The 16,070-nt window shown below is 34.2% G+C and overlaps 2 protein-coding genes across 2 annotated transcripts in view; one reads left to right on the top strand and one right to left on the bottom strand.

The window, feature by feature from the left end:
* The window catches only part of LOC146540804 (calcium/calmodulin-dependent protein kinase kinase 1), a 90,441-nt gene extending 87,294 nt beyond the window's left edge, over positions 1-3,147 (bottom strand). Inside the window, exon 1 of the mRNA XM_085202275.1 lies at positions 2,978-3,147. Within this exon, the coding sequence (XP_085058401.1) occupies positions 2,978-3,010 (33 nt within the window). The 5' untranslated portion in view covers positions 3,011-3,147. The remainder of the gene's footprint in view (positions 1-2,977) is intronic.
* Positions 3,148-10,735: 7,588 nt separating this feature from the next.
* On the top strand, positions 10,736-15,381 carry LOC146540803 (uncharacterized). The gene is made up of 2 exons (XM_085200281.1): positions 10,736-10,874; positions 14,708-15,381. Exons 1-2 carry the CDS (start codon positions 10,848-10,850, stop codon positions 15,320-15,322), a joined length of 642 nt encoding a protein of 213 aa, XP_085056407.1. The 5' UTR covers positions 10,736-10,847; the 3' UTR covers positions 15,323-15,381.
* Positions 15,382-16,070: the final 689 nt, after the last annotated feature.

The raw sequence follows: 16,070 nt of genomic DNA, 5'->3' as shown, positions 1-16,070 counted from the left end.
CATCTAGATGGAAATTATAGTTTACTGTATAACATTCTAATAAATAAGATGTCACTGATTCCAAATGAGCTAGCCTACGAGTGGTATAGTATGACCGCCGCGAACGGGCAGATGACTTTGATGATTTTGTAAACTTTTATATATTTTCGAATTACTATTATTTTTTATGTAATTATTTGCTGCTTATAATTAATTTATCTCCGTTCGGTTATCTATATCGATGTTATACACTTAAAATATCGTAATTTTAATCATTTGGGATTTTATTTAATATTGTTCGCAAAAATTAATAATTATTTAATATAGAAAAATGTTTAGTACGCGCGCACGGCAAACTTTAGGTACTTTTTCTAATATTAAGAATTTCCTTTAGTTACTTTTACTTCTTTTATTTGTTCATTTCGGTTACTCAGATATTTTTTCTAATAATAAATCTCCACTTATTATTGTTTTTTAACTTATTTTAATTATTTAGGCTTATATTTTCGCGGGCGTAGCCGCGTCCGGGCCCACTAGTATCTTATAAAACAAAGTCGCTTTTCGTGTCTGTCTGTTGTTTCTAACTCTTCTTCTTCTAAACCACCCAACGGATTTTTATGCGGTTTTCACCATTAGGTCGACTATTTCTCAGGGAAGGTTTATATATAGTTTATTATTTGTACATTCTTATGTAAATTAACATAAATACGATAAATGTGTCTAAAGTCCTACCCATTGAGACACTTTCGCGCATGCGCTGCTTTAATGGTAAGTACTACATGAAAATAATGTACTGGAGTATTGTTCCTCTTAATAAGATCTACAAAAAAGTCTGCAAGAGCATATTTTTATCTTTTAAGGATAACGTGTAGTGATCATATTTCTGTCTAAAAATAGTAATTTCAATATATTTTTTATTGTGAGGGATATTTTTCCATAATGGTATTAATCCTTATCCTTTAAAATACTTTATGAATTTTCTATGTTAAACGAAGATAAAATTTGCTTTTTACACTATTTCGAAATTGCGAATAGTTTTAGAGAAAAACGCATTTAATTGTTGACACATCACGCCGTTGACTCATCAGCTGTGCCGACTTAAGTTTTACTTATCCCTTACTCTCAGAATATAAATAAGTATATTAGTTACGTTGGCCATTTAATGTAGATTAAAACTGTCTTTTACTGTTTTTTCATTTTAATAAGTACTTTAGAAGTTGTTACAATATCAAAACATCCTTGCTGCGAAACGCGCCCCGCGACGTTTTGCTTATACAAGCGCGTCATGAGCAGTCATCGGTGGTTCAGTGGTAGAATGCTCGCCTGCCACGCGGGCGGCCCGGGTTCGATTCCCGGCCAATGCATTCTATTTAATTTTCCTCACAGGCAGCCACGTAGTGCTTGCTTTTCATCAGGGACAGAATACCCTCTTCAGCATTAACCACAACCTCGAAAAAAAAAACCCGCCCGCTATAGAGGCATAGCAACGAAGATTTAGATGCGTTTGCACGTATTGGATAATTGGAGTTGAATGTATTATTTCAGCGCGATATATTTGGTTTCATATTTTTTGTAGTAGTTATTAGTAGGAAGGCTTTTGTTTATAATTTCTTCCGTTTAAAAATAGTCATTTAACTATCTAAAAATAGTCATTTAAATATATTTTAGTAAGTACTTGAAAAGATTAGTAGCACAGATTTAAAATTACGATACCTACTAAAAAATCCTTGCCGAGTAAAACAATTGGAAACTCCTTATTGGAACTACGAAAATGCGGGTTGCATTAGAGTTTAATAAATTTTCACATTATCTTAAGTGCTTTGCAAACATACATTATATGAATAATCCAGTGGTAAAAGCGGGCGAAGCCGCAAGGGGGTCGCTAGTTTTAAATAAGTGTTTATTTTCTTTGCAATTGACAGAAGAATATGGGATACTTCATTAAAAAAATCGAACATGAACCCGTGTCTTCTAGTGTCCACCATGATACAGTGGGGCAACGCTTCACTGTAAAAGCATTTGATGTAATGATTATATTCTTTTTCCTTTTTAAAACCCTGTATTGAGTTAAATATAAAAATATATATATATTAATAGGTACTATAGCCAAATAAGGGATGCGGAAACTTTTTTTATAAAACACATTCTTCTAATTTAGCCCCCATGCCTTCAGGCGGCTCTGAAATATATAATTTATAGCAATTCAGAGTAACGAAAATTATATTATCATTCCTGATATAGTAAAAATATATATGAGAGAACGCAGAGGCGCAGGGGCACAAGCTTGTGGCTGTAAACGCGACAAATTATGGGTTCGATTCCCACTCGAGGAAGTTAAATATTTAATATTTACATTTCTTCGCTCTGGTGTAAAATATTACTCAGGAAGAATTGAACCCACTAAAGTCGTAAGACTCAACATTGAAAGACAATATAGTTAATTAAATAAAATCTACAATGAAAACAATAACTCATTTTATACCTAAAATATTTTTCGTGGACAAGAATCGAACCTAGGACCTAAGGCTAATATAGAAGCTACTAATAAAAGATATGTTTCTATACGAAAGATATTATAAAAATATATCATATCGTAAAAAAAAGTTGCTAGAAAGAGGCAAAATGACGAAGTTCTAAGAACTTTTAAATAAACATACGAGTTTGGCGAGGGCTGTGTAAATAAAGCCTTTGTTTTAATATTAATAAAGTAGAGGGTATTAGAAAATATTATTAAGATAAAATAAAGGTCACTGGTACATTACAGTTTTTTTTAATCAATCAAGGCCCGTCGTGGTGCAGGGACACCAAGTATGACTGCAACGTGACTGGTTGTAGATTCGATCCCCACTCGAGTAAGTGAAATATTGATAATTATAAAAGACGCGCGGCGTTGACTTCCGCCACTCAATACGCAATACTTAACACTAGGTTCCCTCTGCCTACCCTGCTATTCGGAATACAGCCTACGGATGCTGATGATGATGAACTAATAACTCACCGTTCCACCACCACATTTGACGTCTTCACTCATTTACATACTATTCTTTTGCACTCTAAAAATCGATTTTCTATTGCAATTTTCCCAAAAGTCAAAAATTTAAGCAAAAACGTATATTTTCGTCTAATTTTTCTTATGTTTACATTCAAATAGAAACGCGACCGGCCCGTCCCGGGGCAAGGAAGAGACTGGGTGCGCGCGCCGCCCGGTCGCCATGGCAACGTGGTGAAATTACATTTTTTTATATATGCTATAGCTTGATAATCAGTATAAATAGTTCTCTTATCAGTAGTAATAATTATTCCGGGATAAATTGAACTAGGATGTTTCTTTTTTAAAAATTAATGTAGCAGATGAAGGTAAAATGGAAACAGTACTATATACAGTAGAACATCATATTTTTCTGACATGAGAAGAGTAAAAAAACTAAGTAAAGGATTGTAAATAAAATAAAAAAATATATTATTTTTGTATAACTTCACGTTACATGTACATAGCAGAATAGGGAACTAAGGGAAGGGTTAAGACACTTCCGTTTCCCACTTCCTGTCGAATTCTGGAGCCATTGTATTTTGAATGGTGGAACTCGACGCCTCGCTTATGCCTAGTCACCTCGTGTTTCATTTCCTTGAGTGGGAATCGAACCCACGAAGCCACAACCTATCACCCTCTGCGCTGACTGACCTCAAGATGCATATTATCTAAATGTATAATTACTTATAATAAATGATCGTAAGTGGATATCAAACCTGCACCTACCTCACTGTTACTAAGATTATATAATAATTATCGAAGCATTAAGAATACTGACAGAAACGATCATAATTAACTTTCAGTTGTTGCAGTAAAATGTTTCCCTTTCATGTCAATTAAGGTTTATTTATTTATCTTTACAAAAAACTCAATTATTTCTCTGATATATTACGGCTGTGGAATAAATGACGTTTATAGGTAGATAGTAATTGGGGCGAGTATTGTGTTAAATACTGTGATAGTGACAGGTTTTTCTGACAGAAGTGTTAAGACACTCCGCTCCCCAATTTCCGCCGAATTCTGAAGGCATTACACGCGGAGTGGCGGAACACAACGCCGCGTTTTGCCTTGTTGCCAGAGCGAAGAAACGAAAATATTAATAATAATTAATTCCCTCGATTGGGGATCGAACCCACAGCTGTTGCGTTACAGTCATATCTTTATCCCCTGCGGCACGGCGGCCTCGCATATCTGCATATTTGTCGTTAAATTAGAATTTGTTCATACACTCCCTGCATCGCGCTATTGAAACATTCTCAAAGTTTACGTATGTAACGGCGCGCTAAAGCTCCTCGTCCGGGATCCGCCTCCTTGAGGGAACCAGGCACCGAGCTGGTCCAAGTCGGCAAACCCGTTCAAATGAAACTCACTACAATAAGTTTATTTATAATACCTACACAAGATTGCACAATGTGTGCTTTGTGCCTAGATTGGCTAATTTGATCCCTTTTTTATATTTTTTGTTTTAGGTTTTTTATTTATTTTTAGCTTTATAAATAAAATCTATCATTATATCTATTTAATTGTATGTGTATCTTACATTTTATGTCATTGCAATTCAATAAGAGTGTGCGCTCAATGGACAAGCCCACAACCCTAATGACCTTCTGATGTTAGATTTTTTGGTTCCATATCTTGCTTTCGGTTGTTGAAGTTAATAAGTGATACTGCAACTCTGGAACTCGGAAGTAACTATTTTTATGAGAAGGCGGATTACTGATCATAACTGTTCATAGTTGGACTTGCACCTTGCACCTTGAGGTGGTGCATATCATTTTTTTATGGATTTCGAATCGATCGATCAAAAAGAACACTTGGAATAATATTTTGAGGCCGTCGTGGCACAGCGGCACAATAATCTTCTTCTATATATATAAAAGGACTTGTCCTCACTGACTGAGGTAAGACACACGCACAGCCGTAACCGCTGTGCGTAGAAACATGAAATTTAGACAGATGTTTACTTTCGTAATCTGGACATCCACTAAGAAGGGATTTTGAAAAATTTTAACCCTGAAGGGGTGAAATAGGGGTTGAAAGTTTGTATGGAAAAAAAATTTAATCGGCACCGATTTTTATAAAATTTGAAATTTAGATTTTTAAAAGTATTTAATTGAACACGTATTTCGTCGTTTCCTAGAATTCTCCCCCTAAGGGTGCAAATAAGGGTTTGAAAGTTTGTATGGAAAAATCTTTAAAACGCCACCGATTATTATAAAATTTTAAATTTAGACTCTTAAAAATATTTAATTGAACATGTGTTTCATGATTTTCTAGAATTCACTCCCTAAGGATGCAAATAAGGGGTTGAAAGTTCATATGGAAAAATCTTTAAATCGCCACCGATTTTTATAAAATTTGAAATTTAGACTCTTAAAAATATTTCATTGAACACATGTTTCGTGGTTTATTAGAATTCACCCCTAATTACGCAAGCGAAGCTGCGCGCGTCCTCTAGTACTTTATATAAAACTAACCCCTAGAATATCAACTACTTTTAGTGCTAAAAATTATACATTCTAGATAAAAATCCAAGAATACTAGTTTCGTTTAACTCACAGAATATTAAACTGCCGCGATCGATATCAAAGCACTGTGAAGCGCACTAATCGTATCAAACAGAGCTATTCTATATTCTTATTTAATCTATCTATCTATTTATCTATATTTATTAATAATAGAAAGATAAAGAATTTGTTCGGTTCAACACCTCAATCTCAAGAACTGTTGTTATAATTGATTTATTGCAAGTGCACGCCGTATCCCGCATATAACATGTTAGACATAGGAAAACCAGTTAAGACCTTCCGTGCCCCATTTTCCGCTAAAGTTTTGAGTCATTACGTGCCGAGTGGCGGAGCTCAACGCCGTGCGTTTTGCCTTTGTACCAAAGGAAGAAATGAAAATATTCAAATATAATTAATTAATTCCCCCTACTGGGAATCGAATCCATAACCGTCGCGTTACTTTATTGTTGTATTAAATATTTTATACGTGGAATGCTAAGCCTAGGCTATATCACATCAAAATACAGCCCAAAGCCTTTCCCTCCAAATTGAAATATGTATATAAATTTTGAAATATGGCTTATAAATTTTACATATAAAAGTTCAATTTCATAATAAATACTGTAACAGATTAATTTTCAATCTGAAATTCTGAATAATATATAACATTACAAAATATTATTATAGTTAAATTTTAATTTTTAATTACTCGAACTGAGCTGGAGCGTGTCACATGGCCGCAGGGGGGGATCAACGGTAGCACAGCTTATTTATTTTAAATAAATAAAATACGAGTATGCTAATATACTCGTAGCTTTGTAGTATATTGTACGAAACAAGAATTCAATTTTCTATTGGGAGAATGTTCATATTTAGTTTTTTTTGGCTTCACTCTGTATCTGGGAACCTCGTGTTAAGTCACTCCCGTTCCCCATTGAGATACTGCCTTTCTCCACTTTTCACCAAATTTTAGGGGCATTGCGCGATGAGTGGAAACTTACCAGAGAATTAATAATTAGGTATCTTTTTTATGCTAGCAACGTACCCATCAAATAAACAGTACTTACACGCCGAATTCTGGAAGCATTCCGTGTTGAGTTTCGGAGCTGATCACTGCATTTAGACTCGTTACCACAGCGAAAAAATTAAAATATTAAATATTTAATTACTTCGAATTGAACTGGAGCCCACGACCTGTCCCGTTAATAGTTACAATTTCTGACCCTACGCCACGAATAGCCTCAAAGTTATAAAAAATATTATTGTCAATATAATAATTACTATTTTCATATAATATGATAAAACTTACAATCAACAATTCAGGTTTAAAGTAAGAAAATTAAATAGGAAACAACGTAAATAAACACCAAAGCTATAAATTTCATATAAATTCGACATACAGTTCCTAGTAGCATTATATCAAATCCCCTTTGAAAATGTAGTCGACGTCGTTCCTAGAATAGAATTAAACCTGTATATTGAATACTAAGTAATGAATGTAAAGAGACTATTGCAATTTTTAATTAAATTCATGATTAGTCCCGAATCTAAAAGGGTAAGTAGAAATAACCTCCGTTTAGAATATTCTCTCCACTCTCCATCTGAATTGGTGACGGAACAAAGAGAACAACATGTCTAGTGACGGAATTGAGCACTGCATACTGTCTGAGGTCATGAGGGGGAGTTAACCAAATTTTAAGACATTCCATTCCACTTCAGCCGAGTTTTGCCGAGGCGTTGCGTATTGAGTGGCGGAACTTAGCGCCGCCGTTTAGCTTTGTACCAGAGCGAAGATGTGAAAATATTAATAAATAATAATTTATTACCCCGAGTAAGAATCGAAGCCACAATCGTTGCGTTTACAGTAACATGCGTGTGCCAGTACACCACGACGGTCTCAATTACTAATAATTAATCGTTCTATTTTTTAGTATTTGAAGAAATTAAACACACTCTCACCTGCAAAAGTCAATGAATATTCTAACAAACTATAAGGGGGTTAAAGTACCCTTCTAAAGTATACCTTCGTCAGTAAAGGTGAACTTTATAACTAAATCGTCACGCAACTAGTTACCATAGTTTTACGTAAAAGTTTTAACAAGTTTAAACTAACAGCAGAGTTCATTTAGTAGATACTCGTAGTAGAAGCCGTCGTGGCGCCGTTGGGTTGTAAACACGGATGGTGTAAATTCGATTCACGCTGTATCCCGTACATAGCAGAGTACGAAGAGGTAACCTAGGAACCTAGTGTCACTCCGTTCCCCATTGAGATACTGCCTTTCTCCACTTTTCACCAAATTCTAGGGGCATTGCGCGTTGAGTGGAAACTTACCAGAGAATTAATAATTATCTTTTTTATGCCAGCAACATACCCTTCAAATAAACAGTACTTCATTGCTTTGTCTTGATTATAAAAAAAACCTTTTCCACTAACTTTAAATATATAACGATAGACGATTATGGCTTTAGCCCCATTTCGAGACTTCATCGGCAGAAATTGAAGAATTAATAGCCCCCCCAGTGTTAGGGAGTGTCTTTACCCTACTTGCCCCGCTATGATCCAGTGTGATATAAATGAAATAAAACTATTTTCATTTCCTCGCTCAGGCCGACAAAACGTGGAACTAAACTCCGCCACCCAATGTAATGTCTTTAAATCTCCTATATATGTATCAACATTTAAGTAAGTCACCGTAGATTCGAACCGGCACTTTCATATGCCATCGCTAACCAACTGTGCCATAAGCCCCATTTTGCTTCACTCTGTGAACAAAATTTCAACTAATGCAGTTACAAACTCGTCTACCAAAGTAATTTAGTTTGCAGTTGCAAATTCTGTAATTACTCTTAGTTTAGCCTTCACATAATTATAAAATGTCACTCTGGTACACTATGGAAATGCCTAAGTATGTCCGTTTGATCATAAGAGATCCTTGGGACCTCTCCCAAGGATCTCTTATGATCTGGGATGATGAAAATTTCAGGTGCACCAATAATGATAATTTATTCATTAAAATACCATTCAAGGCTTTTAAAAATTGACTGTAAACCGGGGTAGCCAGATGCAAAAGAGCGCCAAGGTTTACGGTCTATACAAACTGTCGCCTCGTCCACTGTCATCAATCTACTCATACATGCTTTTTGGGGGATCCTCGTGCCTTCTTCCTCAGCTAGTTTCATCAGAGCAGTGTTCTCGTACGTCAACTGAAATATCTATTCACTTTTGCTTCATAAATCTCTTTAGCTTCTCATCCAGCATTCATTCCCCTGACCAGCCCAAACCACATGAACAAGTTCTTTCTCGTTCTCACTATGATGTCCTCGCTAGTACCCACTGTATTTCTAGTTAATGTACGTGCAATCATATTTTTATATCTTAATATTTTTTGTAATGTATAAGTATTTCTTGCTAACTTAATTGGAGATAAGCCAATTTTCTGCCCAAATTTAAAACAATGCTAGTGACAGTTGACTAGCAGATCTTAACGCCGTGATAATAATTTCAACTCCCAAGTGTCGAATCGAACCCACAACCACAAAACTTACAGATTCATGTCCTCCTGATAACTTCAATGTTCAGTGGCGATGATGATCACAACAGAATATATTTACTTAAACAAACTCAATGCAAATTCTCGGTCTAAACAAAGATTATTTACATATTAATAACATTTTAACTTTGTATACAAACTAAGTTTAAAATTACTCTCAAATACTCCAATATGATTTTAAAGCAAATTCAAAGTCAGGTTTATAATTTTAAGATACTTCCTCTTGGAAGAATACGAATAATAATTGTAGCCATATTTAGGTACAAAATTATATTTTGCATACAAAACGTTACGTGGTAAATAAAAATGGGGGAAGTGTATTAATGGGTACGAAGTGTCTTAACACTCTGTTTCCGGCTTCCCTCTGCCTAAGTATCCTGACATTTGTGAGAAGCAGTGTGAAGCTAAAAAATATATTTAAGAAGAGTGTCACTGTTCTCCGGCTTCCACCCAATTACCCAGTTATTAAATGACGATATACATGCGACTTTATGTATATTTAGTTCATGTATATTTTTTTTATTAAAATAATTTCTTTTATTTAATATAAAATAGGTTTCACATAGATATTTCTTAAAATATTTAATTTTAACTCTATCCATTTCCATACATAGCGGAAAAGGCTGATCGTGACATGGCGCATGACGGAATTCAACTCACACCATGTTTAGAGACTAAACAAAGAAACATATTATTCGAACTAGTTCCCGCCAGCAGCTTTGATTGTGTGGAGTTTATGACCTTTCCCGCTGTATTTCCTTATAAGAAAGGGTTTTCGTATCCCGCGCACAGCAGATCACGCAGAGGATATCTAATGTCAAGAGACTCCGTTCCACATTATCGAATTCTGGATCTGGTGGATTCTGGTTCTGGACCACCGGATTTTGCCTCCACACCGGAGCAAAGAAATCAAAACATAAATTTAAATAAATATTTAAATTCCACGAGCGGGGCTCGAATCTACAACCAGTCACGTCACAATTGACCTCCCTGCTATGTTCACCCTGTTATGTTGACAATAAAAACGTGGTGCTGGGAAAAAAGCTGTGACAGTTTTAATAGATTTAGTCATCCGAATGAAGAAAATCGATTTCAAGTATGAGTAATATGCAATACGGATATAGCAAAAATGTAAGCAATGCAAGACTTTGGCCTTTATAATTGTTATAATTATAACCACTAAATATCTTGTCGTCAATGATTTACTCAATTTTTTTGTAATTAGTACATCACTTCTGTAACTTACGGTCTTGACACAGTGGGTAAGGGTTCGATTGCTATTCGGGGGAATTAATTAATTTTGTTTTCTCCCTTTGATAACAAGACAAAGCATTAAATGGGATGGGAACTATGGTTTGCTATTTGCAGGATTAGTAAAAAACACTTGCCATTCCTTATTTCTTGACGTCTCCCTCTCTCTCTTGGTCTCGTATAGCGGAGTGAAATAATAAGAATAGAACCAAGAGACGACAATATTTTTTTTTTCCAAATTTAACCTGCAATCATCACATATACTGTCAGACTTAGGCCACTTTAATATGAAAAATACCCAGAACAGAAAAGAACCTTGGACAATCCCTTAAAACAAAGGCATACCCTGATTACAATGAGTCATCGAGATTATAAAACGTTCGCTCTCGAACTATTATCGTCATTTCCCTTACGTATTTAGAGTGAAACTGTTTAATTTATTTATTTGATAAAAAACAAACCCGCATTTTTTTTGAAGTTCGAGAATAGAAGTTGTCAGTTGGCTGTGAAGATCCGCATGAACTAGACATGGATACCAAGATTTTATTTTATTTTGTAAGTTATTTATATTAAATAGTTATTATTATTTTTCCAAAAAGACAATACGCGGTGTTGAGATTATAATTTTCGAGCTAAGGCTTGACTGACGGAGTCAAGCCTTAGCTCGAAAATTAAGCGAGAGGTGGGAAACCAAGTTTTTTAATACAAGATTCCTCTACCTACTCTGCAACATGCAGGATACAGGACGAGGCAATTTTTTTTTTCACCTAATTTATTTCCTGCAGTAAATTAGTGTTTTTTACTTTATTTTTACGCATTTCATTATTTTTAGTGGTTTAGAATCCACAATCGTGTATATAGTAAAACACTTACTAAATGAGTCACGTCGGTGTATTTATAAGTTCACTAAGGAATAGTCGCTATTTCATAAAACTGTATTTATTAATTATATCAAGCGATTTTCCAACACAAAGTCTTTGTGTTTAATATTTTCATTGTCTCGGTCTGGTACTGAGGCAAAATGCAGCATTAAATTCCGTTATTCCCCACGCAATGTCTCTATGAAGTGGGGAGTGAAAATGTCTTAATGAATACGAAGTGCCTTAACACTAAGTTCTCAGATTCCCTTTGGCTACCCTATTATGTGCGGGATACAACGTGTATCTAAAAAAAGTAGATTAAACTATACATAACATTAATATTGAGAAAACTCATAATTATCTCTTGTCACCATTTCGTTTGCCTTTTGTCTGCTTTGTTAAAAATGAGAATTATTTCATTGCTCTATAATTTTTTTGTTGCTTTTGTTGTTTCGAAAATAGCTAAATTAATTTCCATAAAATTTATATAGCTATAGAGTACAACCCATCCTTAAAATATTGTAAGATATTACAAATAAAAGGTATCTATGACAACTGGAGGTATCCAGTCCCAGAAATATAAATAACATTCATAAGAAACAGAAGTCTAACATTTAAGCTAGTATTTTACAAAATGACATAAAAGGCTAAGCTTTTTATAATGTAACACTTTTATTTTTTAATTAGCGTTTTTGAAACATTTTTTGCCGGCTATGGTTGTTAGGTACAGCCTTCATGGTGTGTTTAGCTTAATCTATATATATAAAATCGAAAGGTCACTCACTCATCACGAAATCTCAGAAACTACATGTGCTAGGAATCTTAAATTTTGCATAGGAGTTACTTATAGGACGTAGGTGCTCGCTAAGACGGGAATTTGCAATATTCGACTTCTAAGGGGTTGTTTTTGGAGTTGAGAGTGTATATGAAACTTCGTTACTATAAATGCTAGGAATCTCAAATTTTGTATGGACGTTACTTATAGATCGTAGGTACTGACGGAGACAGAAATTAATAATAACGTACTTCACGCGGGCGAAGCCGCAGGCGGGCCGCTAGTATTATATATAATTCACAAGCACCTATATATTATTTTGAGGTCATTCGTGGCGCAGGGACACAAGCGTGCGATTATAAACACGACAGGTTGTGGGTTGCATTCCCACTCGAGGAAAGTAAATAATTCATATTTCCATTTCCTCGCTCTGGTAAGGAGGCAAAGCACGACGTTGAGCTCCGTGACTCAACACGCAATACATCCAGAATTTGGCGGAAAGTGGAGAAAGTAACTGTCTTAATAGGAACGGAGTCTTACATTAGGTTCGCAGATTCCTTGTTTGTTTATATAGTTATTTATTTAAATTATATTTCTACTGACTAGTTTTAAAACACCATTTTATTTTTGTAAGCGATAACCGACTTTAATATAATAGCAACCATTGTAAAAAGGGTTGATCCCCTTTAAAAATGATACCAGTTTTGTTTGTTATTGTTAAATATGATCAATAATAATTAATTGCGCAAAAAATAAGAGTCCAGTCTAGAATATACCAATTTGAGTTTAACGCGGCGTTAAAATCCTCCACTCAAACAGGACAAACTCTGCCCACTGCCCTACGCCCCACGACGTGAATTTAAAAAACAATATGTAGATGGAATAGGTCACTTCATAGTTAAAGGTCATCAATTCATCGAAGTCATTGAATCTTATCTAAAGAAGTAAGTGATAAAAAACTATTAACTGTTCCGCCATTGCGTACTTTTTGTGAAGATTAGTAAAAAAAAATAATATTTAAATGTCAAATTCTGAATCATTTTATTCCTCGAGGTTGTAAATATTTTAATTTTTATTTTAATATAACAATTTGTTGTTCAATGAATTAATATTATAAGAGTAATTTATTTATTTTAGCTTTACATTTTTTCTGCTTTTAGCAGGATAGGTTAGGAGCATTTACTATCAAAACATCCTATGAAACCTGGTTTTATCTGTATTGTATATAGGATGCAGAATATAGGCGTAGCTAAAGAAAAAAGAATAAAAATCTAAAAAATTACAAAAAAAGGATCAAATCAGCCAAGTTACGCTATGGCGCCCTCCTTGATGAGAAATGCTTCGCAAAGAACTCGGTATCAACTCGGTATATGTAGTTGTAAACTTATTGTAGTGAGTTTCATCTGAACGGGTTTGCCGACTTGGACCAGCTCGGCGGCTGGCGTCCCTCAAGGAGGATTTCAATAGCGCGATTCAGGGATCGTACAAACATATTCTTTTAAACAGATTGTATAAACTTTATTAAGCTAAAGAGTTTCTTTGATAAAACTTGAAGATCTCAGGAACTAGTATTTTTAAACGGAAAACATATTTTTGCGTTGGATAGTCCTTTTTATATAAGTATTGTATTAGCTAGGTAGTATGAACTAAACTTGTCACACATAATTCCAGCTTACCCACTTGAATTAACTTTATTATTTAACAAAGCAAATAAGTACCTTCTAAATTTAAATCTACAAAGCAATCTTTGACAATTCATTATTTTATATTACTTTATGTATGACAATCCTTTTATTGAGGAAGTCTACTTGATATAGCACATTAATTGTTTTGATGTAACCCGGTGCACCTCCGTTCAGAATTACCTACCGCTCCAAGAATGTGTCATTTTACGTACGAGTATATTATCATAATTAAACAAATGCTAGTTATTTTCACATGGTCATGCGGGCGAAGGCAAACATAAAATCTATACAATTATGCTTATTTTGTATTGACCTTTTATGATATTAGAGTTGGAATATTAGTATGTATTATTACAAGGGTTCGATTCCCAATCGGGGAATAAAATATTTGATATTTTCATTTCCACGGCCACACCCAAGAATTCGGCAAAGTGGGGAATGAAGTTGCTCAACGCTGGGTTTTTTTTGGTTCTCGCCTATTCTATTCTATCCTATTGTATAATATAGGGTAATATTTTAAAAAATAAATTACTTAATTATTATTATTCTGTTATTTTAAAACTTATTTACGAAAGTCGGAACTGTCATCGTGTAGTTAGTAGATGTATTGTAAATAAACTAAAAATTACTACTGCAATTTAAACTTTAAAGATTAAATAAAACAAACTTTATAAAGTAATTAACAATTTTAATTTAATTAGCGGGCGGTTTCAGAAAGTGGAATCCTTATTTTACTCTAAACACTTGTGTTCTCATTGATTTAATTGAACTTATCTCTTTCTTTTCAGCTCATTATTTTTAAGAGAGGCCGTCGGCTTTTAGTCTGAATGCAAAAGTTACGATTGAGGGTTCGATTCCTATTTAGGAGAATTAACTTTTATTATTTAGTAAGACAAAGCACAACGTTGAGTTCCGGCATCAACACCAATGTCTTGACAGTGGATTGTACGAGAGACAGAGTACGGGAAATGGAGTGTCTAAATACTAGGTTCTCCCTGTCTACCCTACAATATTCGATATATAGTGTAAAGCTATAGATAATAATAATAGTTTTATTTTTCTTTACAGATAGTAATAAATTACTTCAGCGAAGCATTACCATTTAAAAAACCAGACGACGATACTTACTTCACATCAAGTTTCGAAGACGAATACGAAGATTTACTACCAGTCGAAGGTAATAAAAATAAAAATGCTAATCCTATCGCAAAAAGACCTATACATACATACGAAGTTACTGAAAACGTTATAGATATACCCAATGATAGATTTAAAGGACCAATACACGCCAATTTCACTATATTCAGACCTCTCAATATTGCATCTGGAAATCAAAGAAATCCAGATCAAATAACTAGAGAAGATGGAAAGAGGAATTGTATAACTTTTCTCGATGATAAAGATGAATTTTATGATGAAAAAGAGAAAATAAATTCAGGAGATTTAGATTTTGATAAAGTACCCGAAGTTCATGGCATAAAAGCTTATTTTGATGGCATCAAGAAAGGTATTGTTAGTGGGTTTAAGAGTATTATTCATAGAAATAAACATGGAGAAGATTTTGAACCAGAAGATAAAGGACCTTTGACATTTTTGGAGAAAATACACAAAAAAAGTTCAAATGTAGCTCATAAGTTTAGAAATACTTTAGGAGGGAAGTTTGATGATATTTTTGGAAGTTGATGATTTTTTTTTGAGAAAGACGATTTTTTTAAATTTATTACACGGTGGACATTATAATGTTTAAAGAAGGTTTTTGTTTTATTTGTATAATAGATTTCGCTAATATTTTAAATAGCTAGGTTCCTTTAATCAAAATGAAATTGAATGCATATAACGCATAACCCTACTCATACAGGGTAGGTAGAGGGAATCTAGGAACCTAGTGTTGAGACACTCCATTCTAATTCACTCATTCCTTTGATTGTCGTTGGCCTCTTAGTATCATGTAACAGAATATCTTAACATCAGGTTCTCTCTACGTACCCTCATATACGAGAAAAAGCGTAATATATTTTCTAAAAAGGTAACAAATACAAATCCAATAGACAATAATTTCATAGAAGGAGTAAAAAAAATTGCGTTAACCGTCGAATTCGCTACGCCATCAAACTTTCACGTTGTCACGCCGCAACGTGACATGCATGTGAATGTGATATTATTATATATTTTTTGTTACAAAAAATATACGTTGTTTTTACGTTTACAATTTGAATGGAACGTCTGTAAAGCTATGGTTGTAGGTTCAAACCGCACTTGATGGAATTAATTACTTTTATATCTCTCTCTCTCTCTCTCTCTTCCTCAATCTTTTTTCACTCTCTGCGGTTTCTTTTTATTTAAACGTACCGAGATTTTAACCCGCATCTATCGGATATTCTTCATATTTACGTTTCCTACATTTCTCGAATACAATAAGATAATTTTGCAC

Source organism: Heliconius melpomene, chromosome 2 (assembly GCF_056956725.1).
Source record: "Heliconius melpomene rosina isolate 202511_hmr_F chromosome 2, ASM5695672v1, whole genome shotgun sequence".
NCBI lineage: Eukaryota > Metazoa > Arthropoda > Insecta > Lepidoptera > Nymphalidae > Heliconius > Heliconius melpomene.
Note: the sequence above shows the minus strand (reverse complement) of the source record. Positions and strands in the feature narration are given on the sequence as shown.

Coding starts and splice junctions, on each gene's coding strand:
- LOC146540803 (XM_085200281.1), top strand. CDS start 10,848: ATGGATACCAAGATTTTATTTTATTTT. Junction 10,875..14,707: donor CCAAGATTTTATTTTATTTT/GTAAGTTATTTA, acceptor TTTTCTTTACAG/ATAGTAATAAATTACTTCAG.